The sequence below is a fragment of the Malaclemys terrapin genome, chromosome 4 (assembly GCF_027887155.1).
Source record: "Malaclemys terrapin pileata isolate rMalTer1 chromosome 4, rMalTer1.hap1, whole genome shotgun sequence".
Classification (NCBI taxonomy): Eukaryota; Metazoa; Chordata; order Testudines; family Emydidae; genus Malaclemys; species Malaclemys terrapin.
In genome coordinates this window covers 21854783-21879448 of record NC_071508.1, presented here as the reverse complement: position 1 = coordinate 21879448, position 24666 = coordinate 21854783, and the positions used below count along the sequence as shown (strand labels likewise).

At 51.4% G+C, this 24666-nt stretch overlaps 1 protein-coding gene across 3 annotated transcripts in view; it reads right to left on the bottom strand.

Annotated features, from left to right (window-relative positions):
* Positions 1–2126: 2126 nt before the first annotated feature.
* Positions 2127–24666, bottom strand: part of DEF6 (DEF6 guanine nucleotide exchange factor) — a 34937-nt gene continuing 12397 nt past the window's right edge. For 2 of the 3 annotated variants that reach the window (XM_054025535.1, XM_054025534.1), the window contains 10 exons: positions 18754–18894; positions 15759–15944; positions 11920–12147; positions 10482–10628; positions 8907–9015; positions 7244–7542; positions 6138–6304; positions 5105–5303; positions 3699–3789; positions 2127–3125 (listed from right to left, as the gene is read on the bottom strand). In XM_054025535.1, the coding sequence (XP_053881510.1) occupies positions 2923–3125; positions 3699–3789; positions 5105–5303; positions 6138–6304; positions 7244–7542; positions 8907–9015; positions 10482–10628; positions 11920–12147; positions 15759–15944; positions 18754–18894 (1770 nt within the window). In that variant the 3' untranslated portion in view covers positions 2127–2922. Of the gene's footprint in view, positions 3126–3698; positions 3790–5104; positions 5304–6137; positions 6305–7243; positions 7543–8906; positions 9016–10481; positions 10629–11919; positions 12148–15758; positions 15945–16365; positions 16418–18753; positions 18895–24666 lie in introns of those variants that run through there. The other variant, XM_054025536.1, reaches the window with a different exon arrangement.

The window sequence follows — 24666 nt, the reverse complement described above, 5'->3', positions numbered from 1 at the left end:
AATTCAGCCCCCAGGACCCATTCAGTACACGTGGCCGGTACCCTGCTCCGGATGGACTGTTAGACTTGTGTGTCTCTCTCTGCATGTTCTAAGGCAGGGGTCGGCAACCTTTCAGAAGTGGTGTGCCAAGTCTTCATTTATTCACTCTAATTTAAGGTTTCGCGTGCCAGTAATATATTTTAACGTTTTTAGAAGGTCTCTTTCTATAAGTCTATAATATATAACTAAACTAGTGTTGTATGTAAAGTAAATAAGGTTTTTAAAATGTTTAAGAAGCTTCATTTAAAATTAAATTAAAATGCAGAGCCCCCCAGACCGATGGCCAGGACCCAGGCAGTGTGAGTACCATTGAAAAATCAGCTTGCTTGCCGCCTTCGGCACACGTGCCATAGCTTGCCTACCCCTGCTCTAAGGGCATCTCGTCTAGAGAGGCCATAAGCCCTCCTGCTGCAGTGAATAGGGGTTCTCCTTGAGCTCAAAAGAGAGGCGTTGGTGTTTTCAAAGCACAGTGGTTGTGGAATAATTATACCCAGCTCTTATATAGCTTTACAGCTCCAAGCGCTTTACAAAAGGAGGTCAGTATCACAAGCCATGGTATGCCAAGTAGCTGATGGCTGGGAATGCCAGAGGCGATTTGGGCTGGTTACAGTTTCTTGACTCTGTTCTGAGTACAGTTAAGGCCCTTGTGGAAGGAAGACACCGCGGAAAGGATCACACCAGGAGAAGCCAGGTCTGTATACAAGAGGCAAAAGGCGGACCAATACACTGCAGATGCCCAGGAATTCCCAATAACAAGCCTTTTCTTAAATAGGCAGAACTTTTCTATTTAATATTCATTTTAAAGGGGATTTATTTCTAAAAGCTGCCCTGAAGCAGATGCGTTTTGGGAGGCCCAGCTTAGCTACAGTGGCTATGAACCACATCTCAGAATGAAACACCAGAGGGACAAAAATCATTGGGGGACTTCAAGGGGCAAACCCAAATCTTCCTCACAGCAGTCAGAGGGTGAAATTAGCCACTCTCTTGTCACTGCAGGCAGCACTTCCAGAGCTGGAGTCCCTGGGCTGATCCACATAGTCTGGGAACGGCAAGCGGGATTCTACGGAGGCGGCGGGGGGTGGCTGCCAAACATCGAGCGCCTTGCTGCGGCTTGTTCATCTGCTCCCTGTGCATGTGCCAGCCTCCTCCCAGACAGGCAATCTCTTATCACTCCCCCACTTTATTCAGCCCAAGACGCTGCAGAGCAGAGTGGAACGTGAAATCCTGTTCAACACTAAAGGTAATTACATGTTCTCTCCAGGGAAATCATGCCCCAGCATCTTTCTTTGATCATCTTTATATCTTTGCCAGCACGTCCTAGCATTAGCTCCCTCTGCCTAGCTCCCAAATAAAACCAGACAACTCTGGATGCCCTGATGCCGTTTGCATAAAGGACAGACAACAGCATCTGAATTACACACTAGTAATCAAGAGGTCTTGGCCAACACTATGATGGGCTTGCACGTTCTTTCTGGCCTAGGCACCTGTTGTGGTGACAGGCTGGTGTTTGCATGCGTCTACCTGTGAAGACCTGGGACCATTCTCCTGCTGAAGCAATTCCATGCAGCAGCAACGAGATCCACTCTCGAATATGTCTTTCGCAGGCAGCTCCAGCCAGAACAACATCCTGAAATGTACCTAATTCATCTCCCATCAGGGCCAAGAGCAAAGTTTCCACTGGTGACTTCACCTCTGAACCCTTCATGGCATCCCCACTCAACTGATTTAGTTGGGATTGGTTGATTTAGATGGGGATTGGTCCTGTTTTGAGCAGGGGGTTGGACTAGATGACCTCCTGAGGTCCCTTCCAACCCTGATATTCTATGCTTCTATGAACTCTTGCCCTCGATACAGGGCCCACGCAAAAGGAAAAGATGACCAGCTCGTGCCATTTTTCAGGTCTTGACGATGGATAAAGAAGCCTGAGGATTTATTTTTAAATGGATTGTTCCCTGCATTAGAAGTTCAGACCTTGCCTGCTCGGGAAGACTCTACAGAGAAAGGAGAACTAGTGAAAGTAGGACATCGCACGGGTCAGGAGGAGAGAGGAAGTGGAGCAGTTCAGAGGGGAAGGAGATTTACAGTCGCATTGTTTTAAAAAGCTTTATTTCTGGTTCCTTTTTGTTAGCATCTACTTGACTCCAGTGACTAATGAAGACCTTAGAGAAAGCACATCTTTGTTAAAGAGCCCCTCCTCACTCCCTCTATAAAGGTGCGAAGGCATACCATACCCATGGGTCCTCCTGGAAAAGTAGGGAAGATCTGACATTGCCGATATTTAAGGTAAAAAATCCCAAACACCTTCTTGGCCATCTTTATAAAATAAGCAAAATAGGGCACAGCTCAATTTTTGAAGTCTCTTTTGGAGGTCACCTTGACATGAACTCTGCACTTTACATCTCGGCATACTAGACAGCTGTGGTTGCAATAGCAACTGGGAAATCCTAACATGGGGGGGTGGCCAGAGCAGGGTCCATGGGCCAAACAGTCTGCAGGATTCTACAAGGCAATCCACAGCCACTCTCTGCTTTACTATGGAAGGCGGCAGGCTGCTCAGGTCAAAACAGAGCACAGCATGCTGGGAGTTGTAGTCTTCAAGGGCTGCACCTATGCAACCCAGATGGTAGAAGCTGCAATATCTCCGCAAGGCAGGTGTGGCTCTGGAGCTCCTCACAAGTTGCAACCAATCTTTAGTTGCATAAAGTGGAAGCACCGCTGCCCTAGATGCATTATATACATCTCCTATAGAATCTGTACTTCTCTCTGGCATATGTCTACATACAGCTTGTCTCCCTACAGAGATCACCGCATTGACTACTCTTGCTAGTCTGAATACCCCGAGGTGCCCACAGTTCTGCGCTGGGCTCTGCCATGCTGCTGAGGCTAGTTGGAGGATTCTGTGTCCATATCAGGAGATAGCGACAGCCTCCTGGTCTCTCCATTGTTCACATTCTTCTTGCTGTCTTCCCTCTCAAGATCATAGTTCTTATCTTCTAATCTCTGCCTGAGCTTGAGGGACGACTCCCTCCTGGTGAGGAGCACGGGTGGGATGCTGGGGAATCCTCCACACGGTGTCATACGCTTCTCTGGGAACAGACGCAAACAGAGGATTATTTCCCAGGGCACGTGCAGTTTCAGACAGAAGCAGCACAGCCATAAGCCTCTCAGTGTCATGTAACGGCCATTCATCCCAAAGCACTTCACCAATTTGAGTGTATATTCTCACTTCACCTGCTCATGAAATGCAGCTACTTCTGGGGTGCAGCCTGGCAGCTGTTAAACAGCACAGAGCAAGATTAGGCAACTGAAGACAGGAAGTGAAAGAAGAGTCAGAATGCAATTGCTCTCCCTGGCATTTGGCTAGGAGACTCGGTTTAATACCCCCTAACCCAGTGAAAAGGAACACAATGGAATATTTAATAACCACAAGTGATTAGGATCTTGTATTTACATTCTGTGTGGAAGAGAGCGCCTCCAACTGCCCAGTGTTCCCAAAGCACCATGTATGTTCCTTAGAGGTCTCCCATCCAAGTAAAGACCAGGCCCAACTCTGTTTAGCTTGTGAGATATGAAAGGATCCCAAGGCAGAAAGGCTGCAAAATAATGAGCTCTCATATTAAGGTATATTTTTGCCCCAAAGTCCTAGCCCCACCTCTTACCTCCTGGCCCAATGGGGTGCATCAGTCGATTCATCTGGACATTCCAGTGCTTGACATTGGTGCTGGCCTGTCGGAGCTTCCTCTGGGCCGCCTGAAATGAACAGGAACAGGCAGGTAACATGCACGCAGCCAGCAAATCCACCTAGTGCAGAGCCACGTGCCCTGGACCAGCTGCAGAAAGTTCCCATCTCCCTGCACAGAAACCGGGCCTCGCCCTTACGTTGCCTTGAAGAATGGAGATTGATCGGAACTATCCTGGGCTCTGCTTTGGCAGGGATTTGAACCAACCAGAGCCAGCTTTGGGGACCCCCAAGCCCCATGGGCCAGAGAGGCACTCTGATTTGTGTGACAATCCTGAATTTTGCATGGAGTCTGCTACGGCCAGAACAATGCTCAGCTACCGACACCTTCCTAATCAGGCTGCTCTTTGCCACCCAGGCTCTGCTTTTTCACGGCTCTAATCCCTCCGTCCCCACGCCTTGATGCCTTTGCTACCCGTAAATGTTCCATTGTCACCCCTCAAGGCAGAAGTCTGGTCTCGATTGATAACCACAAAGTGCCTCACCTATGCAGATGCTGCTGGACAGATAATAAATGAATCAATATGCAACATGGTAGCGAGGGAATCCCATCTTGGTGGTTTGGCGACCCACCCTTAGGGGTGCCATTCCAGCAGATTTCCCACAATAGAGTTTGCCAGCTGAGCCCGGTGGACTTGAAACTTACAACCACCGCTCATCACTCAAACCACCACTTTCTCCCCTCCCGCCAATATTCTCTGGGAACCTGTTCTTAACGTATGGAAGAAAACATTCAGTTGGGTGCAGTTGTAACACGCTGCTAAGACACCAGGTGATCTCCCACTCTACTGGCTGGTCTGCCACCCGGAAGATACTACCGCTGCTGCGAACAAAGCTGCCGTAAAGCTAAAGTAAACTGCTCCCTCAAATACAGAGAACATACCGCTCCTGCGGAAGAGTATGAAACTCTGCCTATCAGAGCAGCTGCCAGTCACTCACCAACGGCGCCTTTAACAAGAAATGTGAGCACCTAGATGCTATGGCGATGGGTATATTTATACGTGCTTAGACAGGGGAGTTCTTTTCTGCTGAAATCCATCGGCCCGATGTCCTTGATCTACCAGTGTTTACATGGGTGTAATGCCGTCTACTTCAATGCAGCTACTCCACATTTACAGCAGGGCATGTGAGAATAGGCTTGGGCCCCATTTCTCTAGTATTAAGGAGAATCACATGCTAAAAGTAAATTATGTGATCTTCCCTGAGAGGAAACCCCGATCTCCAGAATAGTAAAGCCATCCTATTTCTTTCCAGGAGGTGGGCTTGGTAAATCTCTCTCAGAGGGGTTAAAGGCAGACGGGGAAGTAGGGCTGGTACGATGCTCACCATGACATCCTGGTCTACTCTCTGCCTGTTCTCTCTCACTTCTTCCAGCTGCTTTTGGGCCTCTTCCAAATATTTGCTCTTGTTTTCCATCTCCTGCTTAAGGACCTGCTTCTCCCGCTGGGTCTGGATGATGTATTCCTCCTGCTCCTCCTTCAGCTTCATCAGCTCCTTCAGCTTCTCCTCCTCCTCAGCCAGCAACCTGCCAAGAAAGAGCGAGAGGCAGCTACACCCCACCCTCCAAGCGACCAACACGCCCAACCTCGCCGTGGTGGGGCTCGGAGCTATTCCAGGCCCAGCAAGAATGCCGGGGGATTGGCTCCACTCCTGATCACCTCCAGCGGGAATTTAGAGAAAGGCGTAGAGGCGCTGGCTGGGAAGGGGTACCAGCTGGGAAGTCTGGGCACTGTAAGGAATGGTGTAGGAGCACTGTCCCTGAAAGAAGTTCTCAGTTTCTCCTGTCACCGTCTCTTCCAGCGAGGGGGGCGGTGGGGAATAGTGGAGCAGTGCTGGAGTAACACCACACCCCTGAGTGGGTCAGCAGCAGTGGGAATTAAACCTGCGACCTCTGGATCTAAAAGCAGGAGCCTCGACTGTCGGACCTAAAAGACCCAGCTCTGTTAGCCAAGGCTGTAGCAGGTGCATCAACCTCTCTATGTGGCCCAGCCACCACTAGGCAAGGAAAAGCATCCCAGTGAGTGGCTGTGCAGGCGCTCCCAGCTCCTCTAGACCCAGCTGAGCTGTAGCCAGCTTTTAGAGCATTGCCCACTGAGGAGTCAGTAGGAAGAAAGTATCAGAGGGGTAGCCGTGTTAGTCTGGATCTGTAAAAGGAACAGAGAGTCCTGTGGCACCTTTAAGACTAACAGATGTATTGGAGCATAAGCTTTCGTGGGTGAATGCCCACTTCATCGGATGCATCCGATGAAGTGGGCATTCACCCACGAAAGCTTATGCTCCAATACATCTGTTAGTCTTAAAGGTGCCACAGGACTCTCTGTTCCTTTTTAATAGGAAGAAAGGTATTTCCTGGTTATACCTGGCCTGGGCGTATCTCACAGACTCCTCGTCCTGCCGTGCCTTCACCTCCTGGTGCAGGGCCTCCTGGAGTCGCTCCTGCATCTCCTCCAGCTCCACGATCCGCTTCCGCTGCCGCTCGGCCTCTGCCTCCTTCAGCACCATCTCAGCCTGCATGGAGGCGCGAGCCTGGAGCCGTGGGGCGGGGAGGAAACGGTGATCAGCATGGGCAGCATGTAGCCAAGCGCAGGGTCCTCAGCCCCCACCCAAATCCAGTCTCTCTTCTCTATACTGCCAGGAAGATGGAGCTGAACATATTCCCCGCCACAGATGTTCCTTCACAGCCAGCTTGTGGTTATATGGGGCGCTGAGAGACACATTCACCGGCCCTGTCCCTAGCTGCCCAGATGGGTGGTGCCTATACACCTGAACCCTCTGCAGCAGCTAACCAGAAAATCCACGGCTAGGCAACAGGGACCTCAGCCTGCTCCCCAAAGATGTGACACTGCCACCCAGCAGGCCTTCCTGCTGAATTGGGAATGAACTGGGCTGCAGGAGACTGTCCCCGTTGCCACTTGGATGTCCCAGCTACCCCACGATAGCGCCCCGGACTGCACGGGACTGTGAAATCAAAGTCCTGCATTTCCCCAGCCAGCTGGCTTTCGGGGCACTTGAATTTCAACCAGCCATTGTGAAGATGCACGGTGCAACTGCAAACTGAGCCCCTTCTGATGGGGAAAATGGAGGGGTGCCCTGCAGCCCTGGGTCTGAGAACTGCTCGGCAGTCTGGGGGCTAGAAAAACAGTAGCCAAGCTGCGGGGGAAGTATTGTGCTGGGCTTGAAAAGCAGGGAGAGCCCCAGTGCAGCCTCAAGGGGACGCAGTGCTGCCGAGGGGCCTTTGCCTGGGACGGTCTGTGTCAGAAGCCAGGAGCTGCTGCACACAGGGATCTGGAGTTTGCCAGTTAAAAGACCCAGGAGGCTACAACAGTAACGACCCAGATTGCTCCCAACTTCGGGAGCTCTGGTGAGTTACAAGGGAGACCAAGAGAGAAACTTTGTCCTGCTCTAATGGAAACCTCCCAGCATGGACGCCAGCATGGACGCCACCTCCCCTCCCTCCCCGCCAACCTGCTCAGCCTCCTTCAGCTGGATCTCCAAGGTCCTCTGCATCTCCTCGTGCTGCAGCCGGCGCCGCTGCTCTTCCTCCTGCAGCAGCAGCTCTGCCTGCCGCTGGGCCTCCTTGAGCAGCTCCAGCTCCTGCAGCTTCCGCTCCTTCTCCTCCTGCAGCTGCTTGAGGCGCTGCATCTCCTCCTCCTTGGCGGCCTTCCGCCTCTCCCGCTGCTCCCGCTGCTCCCGGCGCTTCTGCTTCAGGTCCTTGTGCAGGGACTTCTTCCCCTCCGCTTGCAACCGGATCGCCGTCTGAATGGCTGGGAGGGAAGGAAGGAAAGGAAACTCAACAGGGCCGCACCCGCCGGGCCATAGATCCAGCTGCTGCAGCGTGCCAGCAGCCACATGGCCAGAGCATGGCCTCCTACGAGAATGAGACTGGGGGCCCGGCAGACAGGACTCTTGGGTTCTATGTCCTGCATTTTGACCCCTCTTGATGCACGTATGTCAAATATATCCACAGCATCCAAAGGGTTAATATGGCCATGCCACTGACTGTGTCCTGAAGGGTGCTGAGATCCATTTGACTTCAGTGGGAACTGTGGCCACTTAGCGCTTAACCGGATCAGGCCTTTGACCAACCTGTGCCTCAGTTTCTCACTCTGTGCAACAATCCTCATCTGTGTTGCAAGGGTGCTAATTACTGATCAGTTGTAAAATGCTAAGCATGGCAACTATATACACACAGCCCTCTTCGAGGGAGCGGCTGTTTGCCATGGATTCTGAGTCAGTCTGATTAAAGTGACCTGGTTTGCAGCAACACGATGTTTGGAAAGTCCAGCTGCTAACTCCAAACGACTTGAAACATTTTGGAAAAAGTGTTTGGGTCTGAATGTGGTGAAATTGGCACCTGTACCAGCTGATCAGGCACTAGCAGAATCCTGGGAGAGGTTTACAAGAAAAGCTGGTTAATACTAAAATCCAGCTCTTTCCATCAGTAGATCGCCCCACTCTTTACATTATCCCCATTTTACAGATGGGGAAAGTGAGGCCCAGCGAGGGGAAGTGACTTGCCCAAGGTCACCCAGCAGCCAGTGATCAAGCCAGGAACCCAGGTCTCCTGAGTTCCTGTTCAATGCTCTAGACACTAGGTTGCAGTCTCTCACTTAGTTTGCTCTAAGTGGTTAGTTAATAAGAATCTCTCAGTTTCATCCCAAAGTGCTTCACCAATGGGATATACATGGCACCTAACACAAAATGTGGCCACCTCTGGGGTGGAGTGAGGCTGCTGATTGGCACATAGCTCACAAACAAGGGAAGGGAACTCCAAAGGACACCAAGGGAATGTCCTACCCACCCACATGTAAGAGACAGAAAATGCCAAGAATCAGACTCGGCATTCCCCTCCTCCCAGCACTGGGCACAAGCAGCCAGCTCCACTGAAGTTAATGGGAGTTGCTATTACCCTGTGGAAAGAAACTGGGTCTCTGTTTTATGGGCCTGGGGCAGCCCTGCCAGGGGTGCTGAGCGTGCAGAGGTGCAGAGAGAGCTCAAGGGCAGAAGCTGCCTTTGCCACCCCAGGGTTTCATCTTTTCCTTCCACTGAAGCAACCCAAGAGCAAGAGGAAGGCAGGACGGCGAGGGAGGGCGGGCTGAGAGCCTGGCGTGGGTGCTGCGGCACAAACCTAGCGTCCACTCCTGCCGCTGCTTGGTGTCCGAGGCACTCATCTCATACGTGCGGGAAGAGGTTTTCACGCAGAACATGCATCTTTTCCCGTCCCGGTCGGGCAGGACCTACGGGGAGAGGGGAAGGTGTTACCGCCCCTGTACCTGGAATACGGCAAATCCCCCCTGCGCCCACAAACCCATTCCCGGAATGGAGCAAATCCCCCCTCCCCTACAGTCTGGGACAGCCCCCCCAGCACAACTCCCAACCTGCCAGCCCTCCTCCTTTGGCCCAGGCAGCTCCCCACTGAATGCCTCTGTGCCCTTCCCCTAGGGCCTTTCCTTCTGAATGTAAAGGGGCAGGAATTACAAGGAAGAGAAACGTTTCTTTCCTCCCCCACCTACGATCAGCCTCCCACAGTCCCTGTACAAATCGGGGCCCTGTATTAACCCCTCCTTTGCTGGACGGAAGCCTTTGGGGCAGCGGGATGATAAAGGGTAGCTTGGCACCCAGCTGATATTGCTAGGCCAGGTACCAGGAATGGACGTGCGTCCCCACCCCCACTGACGCACGCATGCGGCAGGTGGGATGTCAGGCAGCACACAGCTGGTTAACTGGTCTGCTGCTGCTTCATAGGCCAGGGCTGTCAGATCAGATGACCCTCGAGCATAGCCTTGTGTGTCAGTGATGTCACTTCAAGCCCCCGGGGGACCCTGCAGCGGCAGGCAATGCTGGAGTAGAGAAGCCAGCAGTAAAACTGATTGAAACCTGGCATGGATTTAGTGCTGGTGAAGGGTGCTGGACTGACCGCCTGGGAGAGCCAAGTCCTCCATCTATCCCACACATACAGGGCTTGACAGGACAAACTTCCCCCAAACAGGCCCCTGCCCAATAGGCATCTGATCTGATCAAGAGAGCTCAGTCTCCAGGGCCCATTCAGTCCTTGGCCCTTCTACAGAGACTGCCAATTAGTGCCAATTGTAGCGGTGATTTTTCGGTCGGGGAGGCCGGCTGGCTGGGAGCTGGGCTGAGAACGAGCAAGCTCATGTCATATAGGGTAAGTCTGCACTGCAAAAGGGTGTTCTTAGCACGTGTTAGCGAACTCCGGTTAAAATAGCAGCCAAGACACGGCAACGAGGCCTTGAACTCAGGTTAGCAGCTCAAGGCTGCCCTACATGCTGGAGCTCGCGCTGCTGACCCGAGTTAAAAACCAAGTGCTGCATCTGCCCTGCTGTTTTAACCCGAGCTAAGAACACATTTTTTTTCAGCGTGCTGAGTGCAGACAACCCAGCAGCCACCCTTGTGCCCTAGCCTGTGAAAATCCGGTTGGTTCTGGTTCTTGAACAGCGCCCGTCACCATGGGATCTGGGGAGCTTTTCTAGCCTTGAGTTGCCATGGGACTCCTGTGTTGACAGAGGTGAAATTGGCCTGACTGTATGTTCCCTGCTCTCTTTCCACAGGCACTGCCTGGGGTCTATCGCGCACTGGAACAGTAGCACTTGGGGTGTGCACACCCGCTGGGGAGACAGGGAGGAGCTGTTATTACACCAATGGCCCAGCACAGCTTCTCTCCATCGGAGCCCGGCGCAGTTACCTCCACGCAGCAGTGTTTGTCCAAGGCAATGCTGCCTTTCTTCTCCTTCCGCTCCTCACTCATGTAGTAGGAGAGGGCGCTGGGCTTTAGTGTGAACCATCGCTCGGACCAGTTCCGCCTCAGCTGGCCCTTCTTCCAGAGGTAGCCCTGCGCCCAGACAGACAGAGGGGGTCTCAATCCAGGGACCGTGCCAGAGATCCCCTGCGCTATGAGTCCAAGGCGGGTTTTGCACCTGGCTCCCACCCAGGTTGTCTCAGTTTGTGCCCAGCCACCAGAACCATCTCGGTGCATCCGCACCTACCGTGCTTCCTACTTGTGCGAGTATTGTTGCATGCTGGGAAATCTGCTGGGCCCCGTCCCGTATTGCTTCAGGAGGGGACGGAGTGCCCAGCAGACATGCATGGAGCAATGCGCCCCAGGGTGTCATACTGCACACAGCTTGCTGGGAGCAAGAAGGACCTGCCAAACCAGTTCGACAAGCTGGGGACCCTATCCGCAGCATATAGAAACACGGCGTCTGCCAACAGCACTGCCACGTTACCAACTGCACATCAGCCATGGCGGGCATGGCCACAAGCCACGGCTAGAGCCGCTAGCTGGCTACAGACTCGGTTATAAGCATAGACAGGCTCTTTCCAAAAGGAAAGCCCAACGAACGCCTGTGCTCCTGAGCAGCCAGCCAGACACACAAGCACTTTATCGCTCAGAGGGATTTGGGAGCGGGTCTAAGACACAGAGGACACTTTTCCGTCTTCAGCACCTTCTATTCAAGACTCTCTCTGCTTCACCAACAGGAATTCATTGCGTGTCCCATGGGACAGGCGAAAGCCGTCTCCATCCTGCAGGTGGGTAAACTGAGGCAGCTTGGCCAGGGCTACATTGAGTGACTTGGCCAGGATTACACAATGGGAATGAGACCCAGCAGCCTTGACTCTGCTGCCCCTTGCTCTAAGCACTAGGCAATGCTGTTGCTACAGACAAACAATCAGAGATGCTGGCAGCCAGCGAGGGTCTGTGTTCTCTTAAGCAAAGTATTTTACATCCAAAAACTGGGCTGGTACCTGATAAGAAGGGCTGAGAGACTGCCTGGTTGTCTAGGGGTGGCTGCTGGAATGTCCTTTGCACATGCAGTTCCCGGGAGCTTTCCAGGAAGGATTGGGGCAGGAGGGGGCTCTAACCTCACCCCTCCCCATGAACTCAGCAGGTAGGGTTGTCTTGTAATAGCCCTATGACCTCGTCCATATGGAACTGGGGAGGGGTGGCAGATTGTTCCTGGGCTGAGAGGGAAGCATCCGGCTTTGCCCCGAGATGGGCAGGCCCCCACAGCCCCTGGGCTTAGTAACATTACGTGGTACAGCCCATTTCTGGTGGGGATCAAAACCCAGCCGGAGCCCCTCTCCCAGAAGCTCATCTCCCAGGGTCCCTGCTAGCTCCTTGCCTGTTTGAGCATGTCCTCAATGACCTCCTGATACACCTCTTCAACGGCCATGCTGACGGCCTCCCGCTCAATCCCGCGCAGGAGCTTCCCTGAGTTCACCAGGTCCAGGAACTGCCAGACCGTCATGCCGCTCTGGTGTTGGGGATCCTGCGAGAGGTGGTCATCCAGCTCGCAGCAGTTCAGCTCCACATTCATGGCGGTGCAGACCTTCTTCAGCAGATACTCCACCTGCAGGCGGGGGTGGGGTGCAAAGCAAGAGCCATTTCCACCTGGGAACCCCCAGAGACCTAGGCCACCCCCATTTCTACTCTGGGGAACCCCAGAGACCTGGGGCCACCCACCATTTCCACCCCAGAGACCCTTCAGGCCACTCCACCCAATGGCCCCAAGGGAGTCCCCCTTTCCACCCCAGAACACTTAGAGAGAGACCTGGAAGCAACCCTATTTCACCCCACGGACACTCTTTCAACCCCAGAGTTCCAGAGAGCTGGGGGAACCCCCATGTTCACTGAAAAGAAGTAGGGGAACCCCCATTTCCACCCTAGATTCCCCCCCCAGACATTAGTAGCCCACCCCAAAACTCAAAGCAACCAAAAATCAGTGAGCAGTTTTGAAAGTGTTGGCCTACGATTATACTTAGCACAGTTACTGTTGCACTCAGTTTTGCTGAGTGGGAAAGAATTAAGTTGCTCACTCACATAGCAATTACCCAACATGCACACACAACTGCTGACAATCACAGTGATACACAAAGTATTTTAAATTCTGTCTCTTGTGAAGCACCATCATTAGGTTTCAGGGTAAACACCCAATTTCAGATGATTGGGTGAAACTCACGCTGCTCAGATCTGGCTGTTTCAGGCTGCATGCAGACTCAGGAAGATAGAGTTGCATTGTCTACAGTCAGTTTGCATTTGGGAAGGATTTTTTGCAACCGTAAAGACTAGAAACTTCTTTTAAAAAAAGTGTAGATTTTGCAGAATCTGTCACAGGGGCTAGATAACTACCTCAAATGTGCTAGAGCTAAAGCATGAGGCAGGTGTCGCATACCAGTGCCATAATCGCAGTGTTAGCTGGAGATTTCTGGGCCCCTTTCTGGCTGCTGTTGAGATCAGGGCAAGTTACTGTAAGAAGGGGGAGAGATGGTCTCCCAGAAAGTGGGTCAAAATGTCAGGAAATCACCTTGAAATGTGAAAAAATAAAAAATAAAAAAAAATAAAAAAAGTGGAAAAAAAAACCCATCAGAAAGTTTTGGGTTTTGTTTGGTTATTTTAACTGAGGGTTTTGGCCACCTCTCATCTCCCAAGAGCTGAGCCGGAGCCGACGTGAAGGGTCGAGTTTGACATCCAGGCAACCCTGCTGAAGTCATTGTGGTTCAATTGTGGTGTAACCCAGGGCAAGGGATAGTGCCGACTCTGGATGGGATGCCCTTCCCCCGCTCCCCACAGAGGAGAAGGAAAAAGCCCCAATACCCTGCCCCCTTTATAAAAAGCGGGCAAACGCCCAGCCCCCAGGCAGCGCCACTCAAACTGAAAGATGATTCAGTGTGTTCAAGTCTGTGGAGCAGGAAATACTTCTCTTGGGGAACAGGAAGTGTGCGTGCATACACAGCAACCGCACAGCTCCGGTTTTTGCTGATCTAAAGGGGAGATGGAGCAAGAGCAGCAGCTGCGCGGTGGGAGCAGAGAGCGCCCAGCATGGTGGTATGACATAGGCCATTCTCACCAGCCCATCAGTCAGACGGGCAAGGCCAGGCCCAGACCATCCCCTTATTGCTGGCCAGGCCGCTGTTAGCTTTGGAGCCAGCGACGATGGGTTTGTTTTCCCCGCCCGAGTCTGTGGATTTGCAAACCACCTGATGGGGACTTTAGTTCTGCATTGGGAGACCATAGAAACCTCCCTTTCTTCCTGCGTGCCTCGTGGAATTTAGAGATTATGATTAGCCGCTTTGGCTGAGCGGCTGGGATTCCTCTCTTTTCATTAACCCTGCGGCATGCACACACATATCCGGGGTGGTCAGAGCCTTTCCTGCAGGCTAAAACACGGACTCCGTCACTCCGCCGCCGCCCACGGGGACCACATCCCAGCATGCAGTGATCCATCTGGATCCAACTATTTCATGCGGTGCAGGAGAATCTATTGACAAAACCCCCGTAAAGTTACTCATTAGGGAAGCGAAATGGTCAGCAGCGTTCCCCCGACAGCACCTTGACCTTATGGGGTTGTGTGGCTTTAAATGTGCTGTGAGAGGCTTATTGTTCCACATTCGATTTGGAAAGGGGGAGCAGCTTAGGGAGGGCACTGCAGGGTGAGAGTGCATGTCCGCACAGGCAGCTGGCTCCCATTCAGCCAGCCCCTGAGCGGGCACAATGGCAATCGCAGTTGGGAGTCCCTGGCACAGTCGAGGTCTCAGCTCCATTTCCATCCCCATTACAAACCTGGGGGCTTGAAGCTACCTGTAACGGCAGCCTTTGGGCTTCCGTGTTTACAACTGACAGCTTTTGCTGCTCACACAGCTCCAGCACATGGTGCTGGCTGATCAGGCAGGTGCAATGCGAGCATGCCAGCCCTGTACCTCCACCCTCTCTGCTACAGCTGCATCCGCACCACGAAAGCCAGCTGGAGTGAAGAGCAAGCATCAGACATGGCTCGGCAAAGAGGGATTGAAAATGCATGGCCCCCGTAATGGAGGCAGGGCCAGCTGAGCTGAACACCCAGGGCAGCAAACCATCCGAGCCAGCCGACAGAACACATTGTCTCCTCGCACTCTTTCCACACCATCAGGCTATCCGTGCCGCCAGCAAGGACCTTCGCTACGGAGCAGTCCCCTGGGGAACGAGCTGGTTCCATGGCTGCAACTCTGCCTCAGCTACTTCCCTTCCTCTTGGGCACACAGTTCTGACCGACCTCCCTTCTGGCTCTGCAAGCAGTTACAGCCAGTTCTCAGATGCGAGGGAGATGGTGGCCACGTAAGGAAACAGCCCAGCCTAGAGAGCGTTTCCCATACCGCTGCTCATAACAGCTTCACCCCTCTTCCTGCCCTTTGGCCGTCACCTCGTCACCCTCCTTACTAGAGCGGCTGCATGGGCTTAGTTAAACCTGCACCAAAGCCCTTTGTCTATCTACGGGACAATTAATGGAGATATCCTATCTCCTAGAACTGGAAGGGACCTTGAAAGGTCATTGAGTCCAGCCCCCTGCCTTCACTAGCAGGACCAAGTATTGATTTTGCCCCAGATCCTTAAATGGCCCCCTCAAGGACTGAACTCACAACCCTGGGTTTAGCAGGCCAATGCTCAAACCACTGAGCTATCTACGGGACAAACAGAGGACAGTCCTTCACCCCAGCCTGCCCAGGTGCGGAAGCCCCGTCCTGGAGGGACCCTCCTCTAAGCCCAAGAAAGGAATTCAGTCTCCACGACCCATTCAGCCCTTGGCCTCACCATTGGGACTGCCAACAAAGCTGGCACTTATTCTCAATTATAGTGTGGGGGTGGGAGTTTGAGATGTGATCTCCGGCCCCACTGAGACTGGTCTGAGGTGAAATAAACTAATTCCACACAGGCTGGCAAACAACTTTGTTAGCACTGATCTAGGCTGGAATTGAACTGGCGATGCTGTGGGGAAAAGCTCTCGCTTTCCCATACCAACCTGTAGCACTATCCCTTGCTGTAACGTTGCAAGGTAGATGTATGGAAGATGCGTCACTAGACCATATAGGATCACTGTGTTATTTGTCAGTCCAATACAAGTCTCTTGCACTTGGCCAGAGTTTTCCTCAGATAGGGGGAAGCTGGGGAACTGACTGCAAGTAAAACGACAAGACAAGGAGCTCCTACCTCATCTGGGACCATGACAAGAGGGTATTTGTCTTCAGAGAGGAAGTTAAAGAGACACCAGAGCCTGAAGGCGTCCTTATGGGAAACGACACTGTTCCCATTCCGGTCGGGCTTGTAATTCTTCTTTGCCGTCAACGTCCAGCAGAGCTCATCAAAATCCTCCTTGACAAAAGCCCCTTCCTCCACCTGCAAACACACCCCGGGAGCCAGTGAAGGTGATGCCATGGCATTACAAAGCACTGGGAATAACGTGACAGCCTGCTACGGCGCCTGTCATCTCAGGAGTGCAAAGCGCTCCACAAACCCAAACTGCTTGTCACCCCCGTGAGGTAGGAGAGCATCGTCACCCCCATTTTACATTTTGGGAAACTGAGGCATGGAGTGGGGATGTGACGTGCACAAGATCACCCAGTATGTCACCAGCAGAGCTGGGGCTAGAAGCCAGGAGTCCCAATTCCCAGGCCCCTGTGCTACTTACTCCCAGAGCACTCTAACATGAACCCAGAGTGCAGAGCTGTAGGGACTCTGATACAGAATTGCGGCCTGTCGGTCTCTTACTAACACACCCAACACTGGAGTACCTAGGGCATCATGTTATGACACCTACCTCATAAGTCAGCCAGGCATGATCCTCCCCCTCGCAGACAGATCTGGCAATTCTGCCATTGCATCCAAGTAACAGAAGGCAGCATAAGATAGATAATAAACAATACCTGGCATTTACAGAGTCATTTCCATCCCTGGGTCTCAAAGCTCTTTATGCAGTAGGGTTGGAATCAGCATCCCCCTTTTACAGATGGGGAAACTGAGGCACAGAGCGGGGAAGTGATTCATCCCAGGTCACCCAGCCGGGCGGTAGCAAAGCCATGAGTAGATCCCAGCTCTCCTATGTCCCAGTCCCGAACCCCATCCAAGATGTGTGATTTTTCAACAGCTGCCAGGCACTACAGCCCCTGGCCTAGCCCTCGAGGACACGGACCTGGACACGACCGTGTCCGGGTGCTTTCACAGCCGGTCGGTTTAGTGTGTCAGTGATTATTTCAGAACTCCATGACACACAGGGGATACCATGACAGTGACTATAACGGCTCAGTCAGATCTCACAGCTCTACAGTACTTTTCATCCAGAAGGTACTTTACAAACTGCGCGCAGCCACCCCCAGTGAAATGCAGCCACTGCTGGGGTGTGGGGCAGCATCCAAACTGCACACTGCCCAGGGGCAGGGTGGGAGGGAAACTTTTTGACTGTAAATACCAGGGCAAACCACTTACTCTTATCAAAACGCCCTCTCGGATCTTTCATGGCCATGCAGACAATAGCTGGGTTTTGAAATGTCTCCTCTGAAAGACCCACCCACAAGAAACTCAATTTATCTACTTCTGATGGGTTGGGCTGGCCTAGTCAGGATTCCAACCTGTGATTCCCTGGAGTCTATAGCAGGGCAGAGGCAAGGAACAAGGTTTAGCTGTCATGAATATAAACAAAATCCATCACTGGGGCTGCTGGACATAGCCAGAGCCTGCGGCTCTCTCTGGCTCCCTGACGGACTAACCGCCTGTGCTGCTTAGCGTTACTACCCAGGAGATCCCCAAGTCTTGGGGTAAGAACTCCTCAGATGGACAGCTGACTACATTGCAGAGGAGGAGCGTTTAATACTAAAGGCTTTGACCGCTACGCCACCCCCCCAGCTCTAGCAACACGCTTTGCTGTGTCGATTACCTAGGGTGAGATGCTGACACATGGGGCTATGCATTGCACAAATGAGAACTGTGGCTTCTTTTATTAACTGCAGCTCTGAACGGGCCAAGGCACAACCTAGGGCAATAGGGAGGCACCTCCTATGAAAGGCGAGACAGGGCGCACGTGGTCACAGGGGGCAGTCCAACCACCTCACCTTGGCACATGGAACCCCTGTGGCCCCCATTCTGCTCTGACTCACCGTGAGCAGTAACCTACTCCACCAGCTGGTGGCGCAATCTAGGGCAGGGCAGTCTGGCTATTCGGAAATTGGGGGGCAAGAAGGGGATGTGTTCAAGCACCAGACATGGGGCCCCCTTCTTTAAAGAGCACAGTTGAAGAAAGTTGCTAGTAACTTTACCTTTCCCCACATGCCCAGAGGAAGCAGCCCAGAGAGCAACAAGCCACAACGTTTCAGTTTAAGAAACAAAGATGCCTTTGAGATACAAGAAAACCCCAAATACCTGTCCCTTGCGGTGCCAACTTCTATTTTCGTCCTCCCTGATAAACCACCAAATGGGGTGAAAAAAATTCCTACTAAAGGAGAAAGGGCTGAGCTTTCTTGTCGGGTTTTCCACCGCTGAGTGTCTTGTCTGTCAGAGCTACGCTGCCCCTTCTGGAAACATTGACTCATGGTATGCAGGGAGGGCTGGCAGAGTGGAAGGGGTGACTTTGTTGGCAAAGAGCTGCCAATGCAACTACTAACATTCAGCGTTTATCTGTCTTTTGAACTCTCCCTCCCCCAGGCTATCGGGCGTAAAGGCCTAGCACAGGGTGGGCACTCACACCTGTGTGAAGAATGCCACCCGCAGGATGAGTGGGGAGTTCTGACTGGGTAGCATTTTATCTTACCCAGGTGTCAATGATGATAAGATGCAACGCAGGGTGAATTAAGGCCTCTGGTTGTCCTCTCTCTCAGTGTAACCCACCGACGAGCATGTGTTACAAGTCCCCCTCTGTGTCCGCTCCTCTGAGGATACGAATCCGTTACAGCCTCTTTAACTCAAGCTGTAACAGCTCGTGCTTTTAGCCCTGGAGGTGCCTGGTTCAAATCCCGCTGTGTTGGCCAAGATGGTGGCCATCAGACACACCAACTCCTAAATCCCAGCCAAAGTGTCCTTTCTTAAGGAAAAGACATTGAAGTCCACAGATGGGGGTGCTTTACAGGGATGACCGGCCTTGGTGAAGGGAAAGGAGAAGAATGAAATTTCACCAGCAACCAAGCAGACGGGGCAAGGAGAAAGTGAAGGAGCTTACCTTATCCAGGATGTATTTGTTGAGGTAAGGCATGTAGCCCTGGCTTGATACCGGCCCGTCGTCATCATCCCGGAAATGCTCCTCCAGCGCCACTGGGTCATGGGGGATATGAAGCACCGTGTACAGGTTGTGAGAGAGCACCTGGCAGAGGAAGAAAACACAGATGCACTCTACAGCTTCCTGGCACAGCACTCCTTAACAACAACGAGCCTACAGCACTCCATAGGCACACATGAACAGTGACATGCAGACACCGACCTAGCTATCCAGGTGTGACTGAGCACTGTGGTATATTGGGGAATGTGTTGGAACTGCAAGTTATCACTTTAAGAATAGGGCGTTTCCTGGTTTGCAGGCTAAGGGGCTCTAGAGATGTGAGCAATCACAGACAGCCTGGTAAGAACCAGCCTAGAACAAAGTAGGATGTGTTGGACATCGCTGCCTTATGGAGCAGCCTGCTTTCTCTCTCTCTGTTTTAGTCCTTGTGTGTTTTTGTTCTGAATGGTAAGAGATAAAGTCGTGTTACATTGCAACCTTCCAACACGAGTATTGATAATTTTATCTAACTTCTCTGTATATCTGCTGTGAATACAAGTGTCTTTGTTTCATCTAAGCATCCTTATGTCCTAACAAGAAGTCAGTGATATGTTAATTGTTTAACAGATTCCCCAAAAGTATCCCAGTTTAGCCTGGGATAAACTCCCACGTTCCAAAGGTAGGTATAGGCTCCAAGGAGCAGAGGAAAGATCCGGGGCATCTCATAATTTATTTCCCCATTTAAAGCGAATCACATTTTCATCACGATAGTGAAGGATGGAGTCGCAGAACCATAGAGCAAATAAACTGACAGTGAGCTGCACTTGGCTGGAGTGGCTTAGAACTTGTCCCTGAAGATATACTGAGCATATTGATAGTGATGTTTGATGGGTGTCATTTGAAATGGGGGACCCAGAGTTCCTCCCTTGAGAGTTTTTATTTTGAAATTCAGTTTTGGCCATTCTGAAGGACGGGGGGGAAATATGCTCTTCAGAGATACTTTGATGAGGTTATGCGCTTGTACCGAGCACAGTGAAATCCTGGTCTCTCACTAAGACCCTCTTGGTGCTATAATAATACAAATAAATAATAATAATATCAGAGGGATGGGAAAGGCTGGATCATAATGCTGCTACTCTTAATTTGGTATATGCTGCCTAGATGCTATGGTGATGGGCATGTTAGCAATGCCTAGGTAGACAGACTTTGCAGCAAACGTAGGTGAATGCCTCAAAATATATTCTGTGGATGTTAACTCACATAAAACACTTCATTGGCTTTGGGTCCATTTGCATCTGTTTGTTTTCTGTGAGTGTTCCAATAATCACATTTACTGGCAGGAATACGTGCAGAAACAGTGAACTGGAGAATTTCCAATTCACAACCGACCCTATTTGCACTACAAATCATATTCTGATGCAAAAAAAATTTTACTCAGCCAATCAGGGCAGAAACGTACCATGTGACCTAGGCCTCCAATCAAAACTAACCAAAGCAGCTCAGATTCCGAATTTCAAACCTTCAAAAAGAACCATACTCAATTGAGCGATAAGATGAGTGTCAGTCACAGGCTCTTTTGTGGGGAACAGAGGCATTTTAGACAATCACATGCTGCCTACAGACAACTCCCAGATATCTTTGCTTGATGTTCTGGGACATGCACAGGGTGTGCAGTATGTGGCAGGCTGCATGGAAGGGCTAAGGGCCTTGGATATTAAGCGAGGTTGTTAGCCAGCCTGGCAACAGGGATAGGGGCAGAGAGTAAGAGAAAGGGACAGATGACCTCCTAACACAGACCTTTGATGCACAGTTCCCCTCTGGGGCCTCAGTGAGTGCCCCACCCTTAGAGAGTAAATTAACTCCATGGGACTCAGTTTTCTGTGTGAGTCTCCCCACTGGTCTAGCCCCCAGTGCTCCTGCAGTGGGTGGGAAGAGGATGGGTGGGTTTGTTTGCCAAACGGTTTGCAAAGTGAATGCACAGAAACTGGTCAGGGCTGCTCAGGTGCCGGCAGCCCTGCCTAGAAGGCGGAAGAGCTGAGGTTAAAGTGCTGCACAAGAGCCCAGACCCTAAGGTGACTCAGTCTGCAGAGCATTGCTGGGGTGAAAGGGGACATTTCCGGCCCTGGAGGTGGTGTCAGATATTGACGTACTGAGAGGGGCTGGCTTAGTTACTTAAGGCCAGATTTGTAAAGGTATTTAGGTGACACTGGGGGTTTCTGAAGGGCCTGGGCGCCTAATCCCCATTGGTTTGAATACTTTTGGAAATCCCACTGGGTGCCTAAATACCTTTACAAATCAGGCCCTTAGTCCCTGGAGCTGCAGGTTGAGATGCTGGCAGAACAACTCCACCCTTCATTCCACCAAAGGAAGGAAACTGAAGACCATGGAGTGAGGAGAACTGATTCCCAGGTCCACCAGTGACTCACATTGTGGGATCTTGGGAAAATCTCTTCACCATTCTGCCTCAGTTTCCACATCCATGCAACGGGGGTTGTATTTATTTGCCTGCCTCCTAGAAAGCTCTTGAGACTAAATTAATGGCTGTGTGTGAAGCGCTTTGAGATCCTCATGTGGAAGGCGCTAGTGGAGGGGAATGTGGATAGACCCTGGGAGTGGGTAGGAATACACCTAATAGTAATATTTATAAGCCATTACTAATATTCAAATATGCCTTTAAAGGGTGGGCAGGCAGGGGAAGAGAGTTAGAGAAAGCAGCCAGGAGAGAACAAAGCACATGCTTAATGCAGACTGGTCTGAGACCTCACGGCTGTCTGAGACAGCTAGGTGAGAATGCTGTGGAGGGGTGTCCCACCAACACGGCACCTGGCCCTTTTGGCAAGGACGGGTGGCTGCTTGCCCATCTGCAAACGTGGGCATTCGCCTCTGTGATCCAGGGCATCCCTGGCCTGTCTGCTGAGACGGCCACCGGGGAGGTTAAAGAGCACCAGGGCTGGTGGATACACCATAGGCAACACAGAGGGAGAAGCAGTGATCTCGTTTCACAGTACAGTCGCCCCCGGAGACCCTGACTGAGAGCAGGGCCCCGTTGTGCTAGGTCCTGTACACACACCTAGAAAGAGACCATCCCAAAAAGAGTTTACGATGAAAACAGACAAGACAAAGGGTGAAGGGAAACTGAGGCACAGAGCGGGGAAGTGACTTTCCCAAGGTCACAGAGCAGGGTCAGTGGCAGAGATCCAGGTCTCCAGACTCCCCGCCTGGTGACCTGTCCACTAGATTCGAACATGCCTTCCCATTTACCAGTCCCCCGAGCCATACAGTCCCCCTTTCTATTCACAGGAGCACTGCTCACTCTGTGAAAGCACAGCTGGCTGGGCACAGTGGATGGAGTTTCACTTTCAAATTGGCTTTGTTTAATAAATTATCAGTCTGAGGTTATACGGGGACCTCAGCATTTGGAGCCTTTCTTGATCAATCAAATTCTCAACAACATATTGACTCCACCCAGCTTTTAAGCACAGTATGTGTGTGACAGCGACAAGTATTATGCTGCTGCCCAGGATTATATATTACAAATACCTGGCACAGCACTCAGCTCAGATCAGGAGTGGAAAAAAGCTGTCATTAGCCTCAGTGTCCTAACTAACTCCCAGTTTGGGTAATGAGATCCGGGCTTCCTAAAGATCCACCCTTCTCCCGCCTGTTCTAAACTACCTGGTTGTGTTGCTGTGTGCTGTCACACAGCTGCCACCTCCACCCTAGAGCTAGCTGCATTTTGTTGGTGGTGGTGGAAGCAAAATCTCTTACCTACCCTAGGTGTGTTAGGAAGCTAAATTCACTAGTACCCAGAAAGTACTGTGAAGCCTGCAGATGAAAGGAGCTGGAGGAAGGCAAGGAATCCTCACTGATCATCAGTATTAGAGCTGGGAGACTGCCATGATGGGTGCCAAGCCTAACAGATAAGAACCTAGAGAGACAGGACAAGAGCGTGGTAGAGTGCACATGTACCTGGGTTACTGGGCATGGATACCTCTGCTTGCAGGTGCCCCGTATGGTGTCTGTGCACCTAGGCCTGTACGTCTTGCGTCTGACGAAGTGGGTATTCACCCACGAAAGCTTATGCTCCAATACACCTGATAGTCTTAAAGGTGCCACAGGACTCTCTGTTGCTTTTTACAGATCCAGACTAACACGGCTACCCCTCTGATACTAGGCCTGTACAGTATCTCTGGGTGTTTGTGGGAAGGACGATTTGATAACAAGATGGAGGTTGCAATACAGAACCAAGTGCAGAGTCTGGGGCATCACAGCTCCATGGACCCAGGTCTCTGTTGTCCTTCACTGGGATGTGCAAGCTGCAGTATCCGAAGGCTCAAACACACCCCAAAATCGCTGGGACAGCTCCCACCCCCAAGAGCAGCTCACTCGGTTCCCCATGTTTCTTTCCCCCCAGCTGCGTTTAAGTCGTTTATCAGAACCCTCCATCAAACCGCAAGCTGCACGTGACAAGCCCTGGGAGCTTCCTCCCCCCTCCCTGAGCAAGACTCCTACGTTTCTAACCAAGCCTCGTCCCCATCTCTATGGTGATGCAAAAAGTCGTGTCCAACCCGAAGAGCCAAGAGCCTCTGTGACAGTCACGGATGTTTGTAGCTGGACTCCTGCCCAGAGGAGAGACCTAACCCCAGCTGGGCAGTCACCAGTTACTCAAGTCTTTTGCAGTTCAGCATCAGCACGAGGAATTGCTCCATGAACACCCCTCCCCTGGCAGGGGGGGCAGGAAAACACTAGCAGGGACAGGAAACTAGGCCCTGTAGGTGGGGCATAAATCCTTTGGATATAAATTGTTCCCCTCCCTGCTCTCTATCTAACCCGGGACTGGTTAATGCGCAAGAGAATTTGTTCAAGTTGGAGTTGTTCAAGTTATAGAATCACAGAACCTATAAATAGACCTATCGATCACCAATTATATTTCCCTATAGCCCCTCTGCTATAGTAGATGTCAGGGCCGTGAAGGTCAGTTTCCCCTTGGAAAAGAAAATTACCCCTTAGTCTGGGTAGTTTCTTAGCTTGAATGGTTTTATTTACACTCTATACACCAGTCCTGGAACAGAAGTGGTCACAAACAGCATATGGGCAATCCCCTCTTTCTGACATCTCAGCCCAAATACCAAAGCCTGATTCCCAGTAAGCTACTCTGCCCTAAGAATTTAGTAGATCAAGGCATCCAGAAAACTCTCCAGCTGTTTGCAACAGCATCTCCAAAGAACTGTATCATAAAACAACAATACAGCTTTTCTTCCAAGACTGAACACCGCTCGCACACTAAGAAAAACTTGCAAGACTATGTGTACCAGCACCATCTGCTGACACCTGCCGTAACAGTATTATAGTGCCTGAAAATGTATTATAAAAATTCTTCATGAAAAGTGCCTGCAATCCACAGAAAATGTTGACAATGATTTTTTGTTTTCATCCAAATTTTCTGTAGGAGAACGAAGAAAATTTTCCAACCAATTCTCTTTATATCACCTATCCCATAGACCCTCACATACCCTCTCCCCACATTTTATCCTCCTTCTCATCTTACTTCACAAAACCTTGTTGATGCTGTGACTTCCTGGAATGCTAATACAATCCCTAGCCACTCAGCTTTCCACCAGCCCTGAAACACTGCCTCCTAGGGACACTGCTTCCTGGAACAGCAACACAGCAAGGGGAAAAGCACGAGTCAGGTGCTGAGACATCATCGCCTGAAGCACACCTGGCTCCTTCTACATCAACTCGCAGCATCCATCAGGAAGGTAGGTAGCGATAGAGAGAATGGGAACGAGAAAAGGTGAGTAATCACGTTCACTCCTGTAGCAATGTGTGGTCTCTGCCCCTTTCGGGATACAGAGAATGGGGTGACAGAGACCT